Source organism: Eleginops maclovinus, chromosome 23 (genome assembly GCF_036324505.1).
Source record: "Eleginops maclovinus isolate JMC-PN-2008 ecotype Puerto Natales chromosome 23, JC_Emac_rtc_rv5, whole genome shotgun sequence".
Classification (NCBI taxonomy): Eukaryota; Metazoa; Chordata; class Actinopteri; order Perciformes; family Eleginopidae; genus Eleginops; species Eleginops maclovinus.
The window spans coordinates 19,160,768-19,174,032 of NC_086371.1; the positions used below are offsets into that span (position 1 = coordinate 19,160,768).

At 40.0% G+C, this 13,265-nt stretch overlaps 1 protein-coding gene across 1 annotated transcript; it reads right to left on the minus strand.

Annotated features, from left to right (window-relative positions):
- Window positions 1-8,962: 8,962 nt before the first annotated feature.
- On the minus strand, window positions 8,963-12,814 carry eif4ebp3l (eukaryotic translation initiation factor 4E binding protein 3, like). Its single transcript, XM_063876711.1, has 3 exons — window positions 12,414-12,814; window positions 10,582-10,758; window positions 8,963-9,116 (listed from the first exon to the last, which is right to left on the minus strand). Exons 1-3 carry the CDS (start codon window positions 12,544-12,546, stop codon window positions 9,088-9,090), a joined length of 339 nt encoding a protein of 112 aa, XP_063732781.1. The 5' UTR covers window positions 12,547-12,814; the 3' UTR covers window positions 8,963-9,087.
- Window positions 12,815-13,265: the final 451 nt, after the last annotated feature.

Here is a 13,265-nt window from a genome sequence, read left to right on the forward strand (position 1 = left end):
ATCGGTCAGGGGATTGGTCAGCGCGGCAGTCGCTGCTCGTATTGACCAATCAGAAGAGAGAGCGATGAACCAGTGGGACGTAAGAGAAAAGCGATGACTCCTGATCGTGTGACTTGATAAAAGATTAAATCAGGCCTTTCTCACCCAGCCAATGACGAAATAACTAAGGATAGTCAAGAAGGGTGACTTATAAACGTTAATCATTAATTAGTAATCAAGAGGGTTACGTCCTTGGAATTTGATGTGTGATATGAATCATCTTATGGAAAATTGGAATCTACCTGTATGCTACATAAATATATTACAAGACAATATGAATATTAACAAGAGTTTTGGAGTTTTTTTTATCCAACCACCTTATTAGGTTTTATTCATCACATGCACCGGTTTCTCTAAGATGCAGTACTGTTTTTCACCCAGCAGATGTCAGACTAGTCTCAATCTCTTCTGTGAAGTGCAGGTTATTGATGTTGCATTATGTCGCTAAAATGGTGAGTTATGTAGGCTAATATATGCCAATGTCTATTTGGTTTATTTGTTTAAGGGAAAGTAATTATACGCATCATATGCCACTCAGATAAAGGCCATCCAATATAATGTAGTAGTACGTTTATTAAAATAACAATGGCACTGGGACAGGGTGCAACTTTCATTTAAAGGAAAGCTGACAACAAGGGGACGAGATGCTTTTAAACTAATGAAGTGTTTCACAATTATCTAGGTCACAGGGTCCAAATAGCATGTATGTGTAATTATAATTAGAGCAGGGAGTCAATATGAATTAGTTTGCTCTGTTTCTTTTACGACGCTCTGGGGCCTCTCTGCACATGTGTGTCTCTGCATTTTTTAGGTGGGCAGCAACAAGAAATCTCACAGCTCAGAATGAAGTACACTTGCAAACACATGCATATGTAGTTATTGTCAGTGCACATATACACAGCACTTTCAAAAAACCAGTGGTGCAAGACATGTATAGCAGCAAGGCAAGGCAAGTTTATTTATATAGCACCTTTCAACACAAGGCAATTCAAAGTGCTTTACAAACATGGAAGACATTAAGAGCAGTAAAAAAATAGTGCAGCATAAACACATTATAAAAGGGCATTTGAAAACAGTCATTTAAAAGCAAAGATAATGAAATAAACACAACAGGTATAAAATACATGAATAAAAGTTTCAGTGCAGAAAAAAAGTTACAGTGCAATGTTAGATAAGAACAGTTCAATTAAAAGCAGCGGCAAAAAGAAATGTTTTCAGCCTGGATTTAAAAGTAGCAAGAGTAGCAGCGGCCCTGCAGGGTTCTGGGAGTTTGTTCCAGATAATTGGAGTATAATAACTGAACGTTGCTTCTCTTTGTTTAGATCTAAGTCTGGGGACAGAAAGCTGACCCGTCCCAGAAGACCTGAGAGTTCTGGATGGTTCATAATGTAGCAGGAGATCAGAAATGTATTTTGGGCCTAAACCATTCAATGCTTTATAAACCAGCAGCAGAACTTTGAAATCAATTCTCTGACAGACAGGAAGCCAGTGTAAAGACTTCAGAACTGGACTGATGTGATCCACTCTCTTAGCGTTAGTGAGGACTCGAGCCGCAGCGTTCTGAATCAGCTGCAGCTTTCTAATTGATTTCTTAGTGAGACCTGTAAAGACACCGTTACAGTGGTCCAGTCTACTGAAGATAAAAGCATGGACAAGTATTTTTAGATCCTGCTGTGACATTAGTCCTTTAATCCTAGATATGTTCTTCAGGTGATAGTAGGCGGACTTAGTGATTGTTTTAATGTGACTGTTGAAATTCAGGTCAGAGTCCATGACTACACCTAGGTTTCTGGCATTTGCTGTTGTTTTGAACATTGCTGACTGAAGCTCAGCACTGACTTTTTGTCGTTCCTCCTTCACTCCAAAAACAATTACCTCGGTTTTGTGAAACATCATCTCAGGTCCTCCATCCGACGTGACACTACATGAGAACAATATGAAAATAAAAGCATGCCAGCAGCCAGCCAGCCTGACAGCTGCCACTGACAGTGAGACCTAAAAGTAAATGGTCCCTGTGTGCAAGGTGATACCTCACAGTGTAGCAAATTGTGATAAGAGCTTGCACAATGAAGTGTGTACAACATATGTGGCCTACAACAACAGACAGTTGGAGATTAGTGATGCTCCCGGAAAAAACAAGGACCTGACCTTTGACATATGCAGGCTAAGCTATATTTACAGCCAGTTCAAAGTCATGCATGGAAAACATGTTGGTGAAGGGAGACACATTAAGCAATAGTCTGGCAGCAGCTGTCCAAAGACTGATCTGAGACTGTTTGGAAGACACACTTGTAGTTGTGGAAAGTAATTAAGTATATTTATTCAAGTACTTCTTAACTATCATTTTGACATATTTGTACTTAATAGTATTTCCATGTTATCTAACTTGTACTTACCGTCAACTCAGAGGCAAGTATTTTTCTTTTTACTTCACTACAATCATTTGACACTTAAAGTTATTGTTTACCCTTAAGTAACAAATGTAAATGATTCAATATATTGCAGTACTACCTAACTAAACGACCCCAGTGGTAGCCTTTGTAAAGTATTTAAAAGTAGCTCCATGTTGACAAACTATAACACTAAAAGTATAATAATATAACATTGTGAAAGGATAATAAATACCTTTACTGTTTATACTTATAAAGTACATTTTCTGTTCATATTTTTGCACTTTAACTAAAGTCACATTTTGATTTCAGGATATTTGCTCACAAAGAAGTATTTTTAGACTTTTTTCTATTTACTTTTACCTAAGGGAAATATCTGAGTACATCTTCAATCTTTGCGTACATTAAATTCTGTAATAAATAGCAGAGGAATCATGAGATTTGGCGCGTGTGTCCAAGTGTCTGTTTACATGGTCACCCCGGCAATAAAGTCCGAGCCTGTACCAACGACCCCACCAGCAGCAGCTGACATAAATAGAATCGAACCCTACCCAACCCTCTTTCGGGGGAAGAGGAGCAGGGGGAAATAGTTTGTCTATGGAAAAGGGCAATGGAGCAAGATCACCAGAGTTCATTGAAACTCAGAGGGAAGGCTGGGGGGTGGTCCTCTCGAGGAGAGTTGTTTACATTAGTACAAGGTTGATGTTAAGCAAAAACAACTGAATGAATGTCAAACAAACATTAAACTTGTTCTCAACAAGCCAAGATGAAGCATTTTAAATCAGAAAAAGACCATGTGACACGTTTACACAAATTGTGTCACAATTTGGAGGAATTGTGTGATACAATTTTTGTTTTTATTATGATCTTATTCACTACTGAAATAAATGTCATTATGTAGTCATGTAGAGTTGATTACATTTCAGACTTATATAAACAGCAGAATAAGTCTTGTTACTCTCATGTTCATACACACTTTTGCTCTTGCTCTGTGATGGTTACCTTGTGCAGTGACTGACAAGCTTATGTGTCACTGTCACATGTTCAGTGATAAACACGCCAGTAAGTTTCTCCCACTCTGAGCAACAGATTAAAGCAGCTGAAAGGGTTTCTTGACGTAATCCGACTTATCAGTTCATAATTATTAACAAAAACCCAAGGGCCAGCTAGTGCATGTTGGAATTTATTTACAGGTGGGAAAGTTTCTAAGATAATACTGTGAGATCATATTTAAGTGGCCATGTAATCACCATGATATCGTGCAAATGAAAAGGGAAGGCATATTTTGGATGCATATATTGGTCCAAAGTGAAACAAACAAGGTAAAATGATTACTTATAAATATCAAATGAAACCACACCAGTTGATAAATTACTTTCTTACAATTTGTATTTGCATTACAAGTTTCTGAAATGACATATTTATTGAATATGTGTGTAAGAGCTACTGAGGTGGACATTTTTAGCTCAGAGTATGAGAAAACCATCATCATCAATGGACTGTTAAGACATGTTTTATTAAATGGACCATTATTCTCTAAGATTTAGGCCATGTAGATGCTTATTGTATGTTGAAATAGCTTTGTTCTTCCTATGGGGGAGGGGGTGATGTCCCCTATATTCCACTAGGGGTCTCTGTTTTCTTACCTTGTCTTGCATACTATCGACATAATATCTTAGTTGTGATTTTTTTGTCCAAAATAATCGTGTAGTAAAAAAGTGATAAGGAGACACCCTAATAGATAAATAAATACAGCTATATCTGGGTCCTCAGCTTGATGAACCACACCTGCGCCCGGTGTGGTTCAGAATATAACGTATAAAGGTCACTGTCTTTCCCAGAGTTCTTTTTTGTTGCACACATCTGCTGTTTTGGTTGTGTTAGCTGCACATTTCCACACACACCCATACATGACTGATTACTGACCTCCATGTTTGTTTCTCTGTTTCTTTTTATGGTGTACATAAATCTGCTGAGCTGTAACAAATTGGACCCCAAGCATCAGCTGCTAAACACACAGACCTGGAATTACCCTTAGCAGTACATCAACGTAATATCCAAAGGTTCCACTACACCCAAGGCTCACTTCAAGGGCTAGTAGGGGCTGGCTTAGGGTGGAGGGAAAAAACCCCAAACTGATGCTTGAAGAGTGAAATCGCTGTCACACTAACACACTTTCTGCCAGAGTTAAACAATCCATTCATGGTCAAAACATCACAGCAGTTGTTCACTCTAACCGTTTAACAAGAAAGCATCTTTACTCCTCCCTCGTCTTCAGATGCTACTTATAGAAGGGACTTATGTGATGTAGCCGCAAGCATGAGAAAGCAACCAACAATTGGCTGTGCTCCCACAACTGACAAGCCAAATGCACATTGGTGCCCATCGCAGGATAGTAAGCCATATGGCACAAGGTGCACCGGTTAATATGCATGTGGAACAATAAACACTTTACCCTCACCTAACTGTGTGCCAACCAAATCACATTTTGAATAGAAAATAGCCCCTGTGGCAGAAAGGAATTCCCCCAGACTGCACAGTGGCCTTGTTCTTTTTCAGAGCCATACAGCAACATGTTCAAGCTGTACAGTGGGGCAAAAAAGTATTTAGTCAGCCACCAATTGTGCAAGTTCTCCCATTTAAAAAGATGAGAGAGGCCTGTAATTTTTATCATAGGTACACTTCAACTATGAGAGACAAAATGAGAAAAAGAAATCCAGGAAATCACATTGTAGGATTTTTAATGAATTAATTCGTAAATTCCTCGGTAAAATAAGTATTTGGTCACCTACAAACAAGCAAGATTTCTGGCTCTCACAGACCTGTAACTTCTTCTTTAAGAGGCTCCTCTGTCCTCCACTCGTTACCTGTATTAATGGCACCTTTTTGAACTCGTTATCAGTATAAAAGACACCTGTCCACAACCTCAAACAGTCATACTCCAAACTCCACTATGGCCAAGACCAAAGAGCTGTCAAAGGAGACCAGAGACAACATTGTAGACCTGCACCAGGCTGGGAAAACTGAATCTGCAATAGGTAAGCAGCTTGGTGTGAAGAAATCAACTGTGGGAGCAATTATCAGAAAATGGAAGACATACAAGACCACTGCTAATCTCCCTCGATCTGGGGCTCCACGCAAGATCTCACCCCGTGGGGTCAAAATGATCACAAGAACGGTGAGCAAAAATCCCAGAACCACACGGGGGGACCTAGTGAATGACCTGCAGAGAGCTGGGACCAAAGCAACAGAGGCTACCATCAGTAACACACTACGCCGCCAGGGACTTCAATCCTGCAGTTCCAGACGTGTCCCCCTGCTTAAGCCAGTACATGTCCAGGCCCGTCTGAAGTTTGCTAGAGGGCATTTGGATGATCCAGAAGAGGATTGGGAGAATGTCATATGGTCAGATGAAACCAAAATAGAACTTTTTGGTAAAAATTCAACTCGTCGTGTTTGGAGGAGAAAGAATGCAGAGTTGCATCCAAAGAACACCATACCTACTGTGAAGCATGGGGGTGGAAACATCATGCTTTGGGGCTGTTTTTCTGCAAAGGGACCAGGACGACTGATCCGTGTAAAGGAAAGAATGAATGGGGCCATGTATCGTGAGATTTTGAGTGAAAGCCTCCTTCCATCAGCAAGGGCACTGAAGATGAAGCGTGGCTGGGTCTTTCAGCATGGCAGTGATCCCAAACACACCGCCAGGGCAACGAAGGAGTGGCTTCGTAAGAAGCATTTCAAGGTCCTGGAGTGGCCTAGCTAGTCTCCAGATCTCAACCCTATAGAAAATCTTTGGAGGGAGTTGAAAGTCCGTGTTGCCCAGCGACAGCCCCAAAACATCACTGCTTTAGAGGAGATCTGCATGGAGGAATGGGCCAAAATACCAGCAACAGTGTGTGAAAACCTTGTGAAGACTTACAGAAAACGTTTGACCTCTGTCATTGCCAACAAAGGGTATATAACAAAGTATTGAGATGAACTTTTGTTATTGACCAAATACTTATTTTCCACAATAATTTGAAAATAAATTCATTAAAAATCCTACAATGTGATTTCCTGGATTTTTTTTTCTCATTCTGTCTCTCATAGTTGAGGTATACCTATGATAAAAATTACAGGCCTCTCTCATTTTTTTAAATGGGAGAACTTGCACAATTGGTGGCTGACTAAATACTTTTTTGCCCCACTGTACATGCAGGTTGATCTGTTTTAGAAAAGCATCCAAGTCATTACGTATAACCATGACTTTTGTGCAAATGCTATCTTATCACCTACTCCAGTCTGGGTCCAGAATTTTATTTAGGGCACAGTAACATCATGGAAGACAGTCAGTTTACATTGCAAGATCTTATATGATGAAATGTGGTTAGTCAAATACTGAGCACATGCTTGAACCTGCTCCGAAATAGTTATTCAAATCATGTAATTCTGAGCTTCCCAGACAACAGTTAGTAGTTAAAGTTGATGGAATGCAACGTTGTTGCCAGACTAGAGTAAGGCTGTGGGATTTGACCAGCTGAGCAGACTGACCCACATCACTAACCTACATATGACGCATATGAACCTGCTTATCTGTACTGATTTTGACATCAGCAATAACTTTCCAAGTTTTGGGATCATCAGTGCTGAAACAAATATTGATGCCATTTATTTTACTCAATCTAACACATACTAATTCAGGATTAAATAACTGAGATAACTAGCTTGTAGAAAAACCAGCAGTTGTCTCCCCCCCACACTCCTCATGTTGCAAAGTGGTTTCAATATGCCCCTTTGAGCTGCAGCTGACCTCATTCCTAAAGGTCCACTCCTACAGTCAGACAGCCTAATCTACAGATCAGAAACAAACAGTTGCACCGAGCCCTGACCCTGTTCAGTGTGACGGGATGAATGCATAACAGTCCAGAGGTCTGGGTATAGCCAGCCTTTCAGAAATGTATGCTAGTGGTGCACTATGAGTTTCATACTGTACAAAAGTAACATGACTATATTAGACTTAAATTAGTTTCCAGGGTTTTCACTACATGATTATTGTTGCCAAAAGAATGAACAATAATATGGGGGCGATATCTATAGGAAAAGGGATGATTGATCAAAACAAATTGTATGAATGTTATACGTTTTTTTGTTTATTGTGCATTTGGTCTACTTTGGCAGATTGCATTATAACACTCAAAATAGTGGTGCAATACTCAGGGTTGTATACAGTAACCAAAACTCAATAAATATTCAATAGAAGAGCTCATGTTGGTAAGTGGATATTACTACTAAATTACAAAAAACAATGACACTTGTCAATGCATCCGTCTAAACTGATAAACATAAGAACACCCCATGGTCAGTATAAATTCTATTTCTATTCTTTACATATCAATGTTTATTTTTATTTCAGTTATCATTAATGCTGGCATATTGCATCATCCCTTTTGGGAGTCATTTGTGGTGTAATGTCATCAGATGCGCATTTATTTAGTATTTCAGACTGTTGCATCATAAGCAACACAGATTATGCTTTTTGTTGACTTAAATGCTAATAACTTGAAGCTCAACTACTTAACCAATCCATGACAGAGGGGCTCAGTCTGTCTGTGTGAGGGGAGTTCACTCGGGTGCACAAAAACATACCATTCTATATGAGGCAGTTATGCAACCGGTTAACTCTCAACATGTAGGATTCTGGGGCCACATGTTTCTCCATTACACAAGACATAGACAAGCTCTTATTGAAATACAGGCAAACATTAACAGGCCACAGATTGACTCTGTATGCTATTATAAAATAAAAGCATTGAGCTTTAAGCTCAAAAGTATGATGTCACAAAAAAACTTTTAAAGCTTAAGCTTTAGTTAAATATATACAAAAAAGGAATCTTCATGACTAAATAGGGACCTTTTTAACTGCATAGCTCATGTAAAATTCATTTCAAATCATTCGACAGCGAGGTAGTCAAGAAAAAGTACACGTTTACACCCTTTGTCCGCTCTATGATGCAAGGCCATTACATAATAAAATGGTTTTATTCAGTTTTACATCATTCACAAGATAATATTATATAAATGTAATAAAAATAACCCACAAGCAGTTGAACAGGTCTGAATAGCCTTTATTTGAAATTATTCACATTTCGGCTTTTCCTCTGTACTAAACAGAGTAGAGCTGAATCACAGTAGGCCCTGACTCCTGACCCCTGACCCCCCCCCCCGATATTAGGAGACACTCGTTTGCCCATCACAAAGAAAGTAAGCCATCCGTTTTGGAAGAAATACAACAAAACAACTGATGCCTGCAGTGAAAAACTACATCTCTTAATGTAATCATTTCATATTCCCCCAACTTAAAAAATAGGCTACATTGTACAATGTTATTTACAAAAGATTTTAAAAAAGAAGTGAAATCAAAATGGATTTTTCAATCCTGCTGCCGCTCTCAGGTGAGTGAGCAACCAATCAGCCCGTTAAATAGGATTTATTTGCTTTTTCTAGGGTTCAAAACACCCTACAGTTGAACTTTTTTTTGGTTCCTCAAAAGCTTCTTTTTTTTTTTTTTTTTTTTTTTTTTAAAGGTGAAAAAAAGTTTTATGTAATGCATCACAGTCAATAATGACCTTGGAGGTGTTTTTAACTAATAACTCTCCACAGGAGGTAATAATGGAGCTCAGATATCCATCTCAAACTGGTTGTCATCTGTGGAGGAGAAGAAACAGAGGACAAGCGGTTAGGGAGGCATTTGACAAACAGCTGGCAGTTAACATGTGTTTGCAGCCACGCCTTAACAGATTGGAGAGAAGACGACAAAGTTCAGTCCTTATCGATGCTTTCATAACTGGCGAGATAAACAAAACAAAAACATGTAACGGGTGCGGCTCGTAAATCCAGACTACATGTCCCGTTTGTTTACCAACGCAGACAGGGAACACAAGAGGCAAGGGGTCAAATCTAATCCCTGTGGTCTCTTGTTTGACACGAGGAATGGAGGATGACTGAGTGACGGTTTGATGCATTTCTCTCAAAAATAAATATTCGTCTCAACTTGTGCATGTGTCGTTTGTAAACACTGCCAAAATGAGGCGTGTCCTCTCCAACAATCAGAAGAAAAAAACGATTTATTGAATATAAAGTAATACTGAACCCCTCACCAACAAATAAACTACTGACAGTAGGAACCTAAAATGTATAAACACCTTCACTAAATAGATAAATAAGCGTCTTCAGACTGAAAGTACACTGTTGTGCAATATACACTTTTTGAAGTTATGACTGGCACTACCATCTTTTTGTATTTGTTAACTTCCCTTTTAAATACATGTTGTTACTGATACTCATTTGTTAACCTTGTACTTAAGGGATTTGGTTTATTAACATGTGCTTGCCACTTTTAATAAGTTGGCCTGCCCTTTTATTTAGCATTTTATCTGCTCTCTTTCTTTGCTGTAACAATGTAAATGTATCCTAACTAAAGGATTTCTGATCGGGATGCATGAGTTTTGTGATTGTTGCGTAATAAGCCACTAGCCTAGTTTCCAAAGCATGGTGATACCACTGAAGTCACATTCCCTGAAAGACTAAACTAACACGTGGCGATAATGACTGAGCACTCCTGTCCCGACCCTCAACACAGAACAACTGCTTCACTGAAACAATAATGCAGCCATGACAGTGCTGGGACACATCATGTACCTATCTGCTGTATACATGATGGATACTCATGATGACGTAAAACTTAGTATGCAAAAGAATTCCGGCATGTACATGAAAATTGGGCTGCATAATTTACTGAAATTGTATCTAAATTGCCCTATGGATCATTATTCAAATCCCAGGAAGTAAGTACTGTGGAGCTGGAGAGACCTCTAAAAAAAATTGGAACAAATAAAATCAGACTGAGCATTTACTGTTCAATAATGATGGAAAAATGCATCGCTTTTAAATCGCAATTAGTTATTTATTTCCACAAGTTCTACAGCCCAACAGATAACACATGTGTAACAATCATTCACTGCATAGGGAAATTGATATGCCTGGTTCGCCTCATTTAAAATATGTTTAATTCATTAAGAAAACAAATGCATGAAAGACGTTTGGACATGCACTGAACCGTGTGTTTGTTTATCTGTAAAGTCCAGTCATAAAAAAGGACTTAATAGTTTACCTGCAAGATCTTTCTCTTCCTCTTCCTCCTCCTCTTTGAGATCCTGCAGTTTCCCAATGGGGTGTGAAGCAGGTACTGTTACCCCTGGAATCTGGGGCAGACAGCATGGGGGGGTCCGGGCAATAGGAGAGTTTCGACAGTCCAACAAAAACTTCCTGTCGTAGATGATGCGTGTTCCTGTGTTTGTGAGACAGTAAAAGACAAAAAGATCTTGTATTTGTCCTGGGGTAATCAGATATAAAACAGACCAACTGCTGGAGTATTTAATGTATGATACCCTAGTTGTTAGTGCATCATGGCATGGTGCACATCTGGGAGTGCTGTATCAGTATCCTCTACAGGAGGGGATTTCAGTAGGTTTCTGTTTGCGGTGCAGAGGGGAGGGCTGCTATGAGTTCTAAGAAATCAGAACCCAAAACCTTCAATCTTTCAAGGGAGAGGCCTTGATATTAAAACCACATGTTTGTCCTTTTACTGGGGAAACTCGATTGGCAGATGCGACATGTTTAGTTGTGCATCCAGGAACTGCTTTTCAAGTATTCCCTCACAGCTGTGCCACGTATTAATCTCAACACAAACACTGCTGGAAATCTCAAGTGTGTCACCACTTGGACTCGGGCCAAACTCCCAAGCGAAAACAGCGTCATAAATGGTGTGTTGTGATAAGTTTGACCAGGATGTGACTTGAGTCAAGGAGGGGGACTGCTGCTTCTTTATTAGAGATTGGAACTAGTTCAACTTCGACACGAGGAAAAACAAGTTATGTAATAACTGTGGTGAGCAGCTCTTCCAGGACTAAGGGAAGCAAAGCGGAGGGAGAGCTGGGGCGAGAAAAGAGGGCTGGAATGCAAGCTATAGGCTGGCAATGCAATTCAAGCTTAAAAGAGTAGGTTATGTAAAAGAGGGGCCGGGCTAGCAACACATGGCAGGACCCCAACCATAGGGAAATGTGTTGCACATAAGAGGAACAAGTCAGAACTGAGTTGCAAGTTATTATGCAATGTTTACCATAGCCATCAAGATGGGGCACACATTAAAAAAACGGTATTTATTTACACTTGTCACAATCCCCATGCAATAGACATTTCCGTTGCCCCCCGGCCCCTATCGCCTCCTCTTAACTTGTACAGAATGTTCCCTACTGTTCCTGAAATGTAAAGCAGACCGCAGCGGTGATAGGACGGCCTCCACCTCCTCCACCATGGCAGAGGCCAATCACTGGACACACACACACCCTCTTTAAATCACAAGTCACGGGTTAGAGAGCCATGTTGTCGTTATACTTATAAGTTATGTGCGTTTTCGATCCAGCAACTAGTGACTGTGTTCGGACCTCAATGCGTGTTTTTGTCATGTTTATGCCAATAGTCCTAATGTAGTCAATGTTCTATTCTGCCATGAGCAAATAACTAGACTCATCTATTATTGAGTAGTATTTTACATTGTAGTTAAAAACGTTATTATTAAAAAAAAACCTATATATTACGTGTATGTGATGAAAAAGTACTTGTTTCCATCAAAAACCAAATGACAGTAAGCTTGTTGACAACACGAGAGCTGCAGCCAACTGTCACCGTGCAGAATGTGAGCAACACGACATTTGTATCAAACTTCATCCCGTCTTTGGTAAATAATAGTTAGACAATCGTATAAACTGTTCAAGCACGTTTGTACAGTTTGCAGCTTCTCGCAGGAACTTATCGTTGGGTTGTGTACATTTGCACGAATGCACAAACTTGTTTTGGAAGTTTGCTTGGTGAAAACTCATTTCCGAAAACAAAAGTAGCCTGTGTGAAACCACGAGTGAAAGCCTTGCACCCCGCGAGTCTTACCTCCAGGCGTGGTGGAGAAAAGGGTGCCCCCGGGAGTCTGGCTGTAACAGTCGGGTAGCTGGGACCAGTCCTTCAGGGTGAGCACCCTTGTGGGGATGGGGCAGCTTTTAACTTCATTGTTGCCGGTCGACATGATAGCGTCTGCGTGGCTGCTGCAGGCGGAGTGGGACAACTGTTTGCAAAAGTCCTCAAACTCGCTATATAACGCTCGCGCACAGCCTTGAACACTGTCTTAAAAGTTGTAATTGTTTTACAACTGGCAGAAATGAAAGTAAACGTTGTGCAACTTTAACTTGTAAACTAAGAATTCCAACAAGTTCAGAGTGTGGGGCCCGATGGTGTCCGTCGCTACCGAACTCTACCATGTGCTGTATTTGTAACACACAGCTGAAGCAGCCACTCGTGATGTTTTGTGCAAGAGCCATGAGACACGTGGTGGTGCAACGGCTTTGGGTGTGATGGTTTTTGTTAAAGGGACAGTCCGTGAGGGCGGTGGTAAAATAGAAGTGAAACAAATACACTGTTACAAATGAGAACACTGTCCCTCATTCGCCGCATACACTGCAAAACACGTTTGTTCAGCCGTTTCATTTGGGTGTATATTATAATGTAAAATAATTTAGTTTTTTGGGGAATGAAATTGCATGGTTTTCAGAGCGGGTTCAGATACAAAGAGCGTCTCTGGTTCACAGAACAAGCTCATCTCCAGCTCGAAAGTCTACTCGACAGCTCTGCCCCCTACAGGACCCCTGCAAACGTTTACAATGTTTGTTTTTTTTTGTTTAAAAATATGTTTGACTTGTATTGATTCCACATAAGGTACATAAGGCTGCTAGTATATAGAAAATAAGG